Here is a 1,174-nt window from a genome sequence, read left to right as displayed (position 1 = left end):
GGCAAAACAAAACTGCAAGGATTTCATTTTCAGTTTTGTGACCCCCTACACTGGAAGCCCCTACTAAATTCCTGTACTCTCTAATTCCTCTTCCGTTTTCCAGCCCCGATCCCACGGTAATGAATCTCCTTCCTCCCGATGGAAACAAAAAAACCTCGTGGGGAAAAAGAAAACAAAAATCAATACCTTCTTCCAAAAACACTGGGTAACTAATATAAAGAAACTAGTCACCTCCTACCTGTCTCCCTAATCCATTTCGCATTTTAAATCTTACTTTTAAAGCCTAGAACTCTCGCCTTTTCTTCCGTAATAGAGGGGCTCAGGCGCCGCCCAATTTCCCAGGCCGCAAAGATTTTAACCCGCCACATTTCAAGGTTTTCTAGTTTTCTATCTTCTGTCCTCATCCTCAATCCAGCACCCGCTTCTTCAGACACTAAAGTTTATTAGCCCAAAACGCTAGTACAAAGGTGAATTCCTAGGATTCCGCGACGCGCCCCCGCGCCCCACCAAGGTAGTGGGGAGGGGTCGGAGCTGCGGGCCGAGGCGCTCCCGCTCGGCCGAGTCCGAGGGGCGGGGGAGCGGCTATGACCACACAATCCCACCACCTCCTTTCACGACTCCCCCACCTCCGGGCGCTCAGGCCTGCTCCCAGGGAGCTCCCCGCTACCCAGCAGCAACTCGGCTTCTCCTCACCGGCCCGCCAAGGACCGCACTAGCATCCAAGGAGATGATTTATAAGTAGGAAAATGCAAAAAGTATCCAACGTGTTGTTCCAAAACATAACGGAGCCCGGGCCCCCGAGACCGTTAAACCGCGGGTAGAGGGGGGAGAAGCGAGGAACTCAGAGGCCTAGGGCTTTGGCCTAGCCGCCCTTTTCGATCCCAAACCTCACACTCCGTGACCACCAGGCCTCTCTCAGCCCTGCCCCAACCCCCGGAAGACCCGACAAGCAGCAAAAGGGTCAGTACCTTGTAGAAAGCCCCGTTGGAGCCGCGAACCTCCACCGTCAGCTCCGCCATGTTGGAACCGCAAAGGCCGCTGGGAAGAGATTCTAGAAACTTTCCAACCAGAGGGGAGGAGGGGGAGGGGCATGAAGGAGGCGGGGGGAGGGGCGGGGAAACCCGAGCAGGGACTGGTATCCCCCGCCCCGCACCCTTAGGGTTTCCACGCGCAG

General features: G+C 55.4%; 1 protein-coding gene across 6 annotated transcripts in view; it reads right to left on the bottom strand.

Moving 5' to 3' along the window:
• Positions 1–1,126, bottom strand: part of FXR1 (FMR1 autosomal homolog 1) — a 53,079-nt gene extending 51,953 nt beyond the window's left edge. For all 6 annotated transcript variants that reach the window (XM_025042200.1, XM_006925751.3, XM_006925752.3 and 3 more), the window contains exon 1: positions 969–1,126. In XM_025042200.1, the coding sequence (XP_024897968.1) occupies positions 969–1,019 (51 nt within the window). In that variant the 5' untranslated portion in view covers positions 1,020–1,126. The remainder of the gene's footprint in view (positions 1–968) is intronic.
• Between the last annotated feature and the right edge of the window lie 48 nt (positions 1,127–1,174).

This window comes from Pteropus alecto, unplaced genomic scaffold (assembly GCF_000325575.1).
Source record: "Pteropus alecto unplaced genomic scaffold, ASM32557v1 scaffold88, whole genome shotgun sequence".
In the NCBI taxonomy this organism is placed as follows: domain Eukaryota; kingdom Metazoa; phylum Chordata; class Mammalia; order Chiroptera; family Pteropodidae; genus Pteropus; species Pteropus alecto.
The sequence above is the reverse complement of the archived record's forward strand: the minus strand, read 5'-3'. Positions and strand labels throughout refer to the sequence as shown.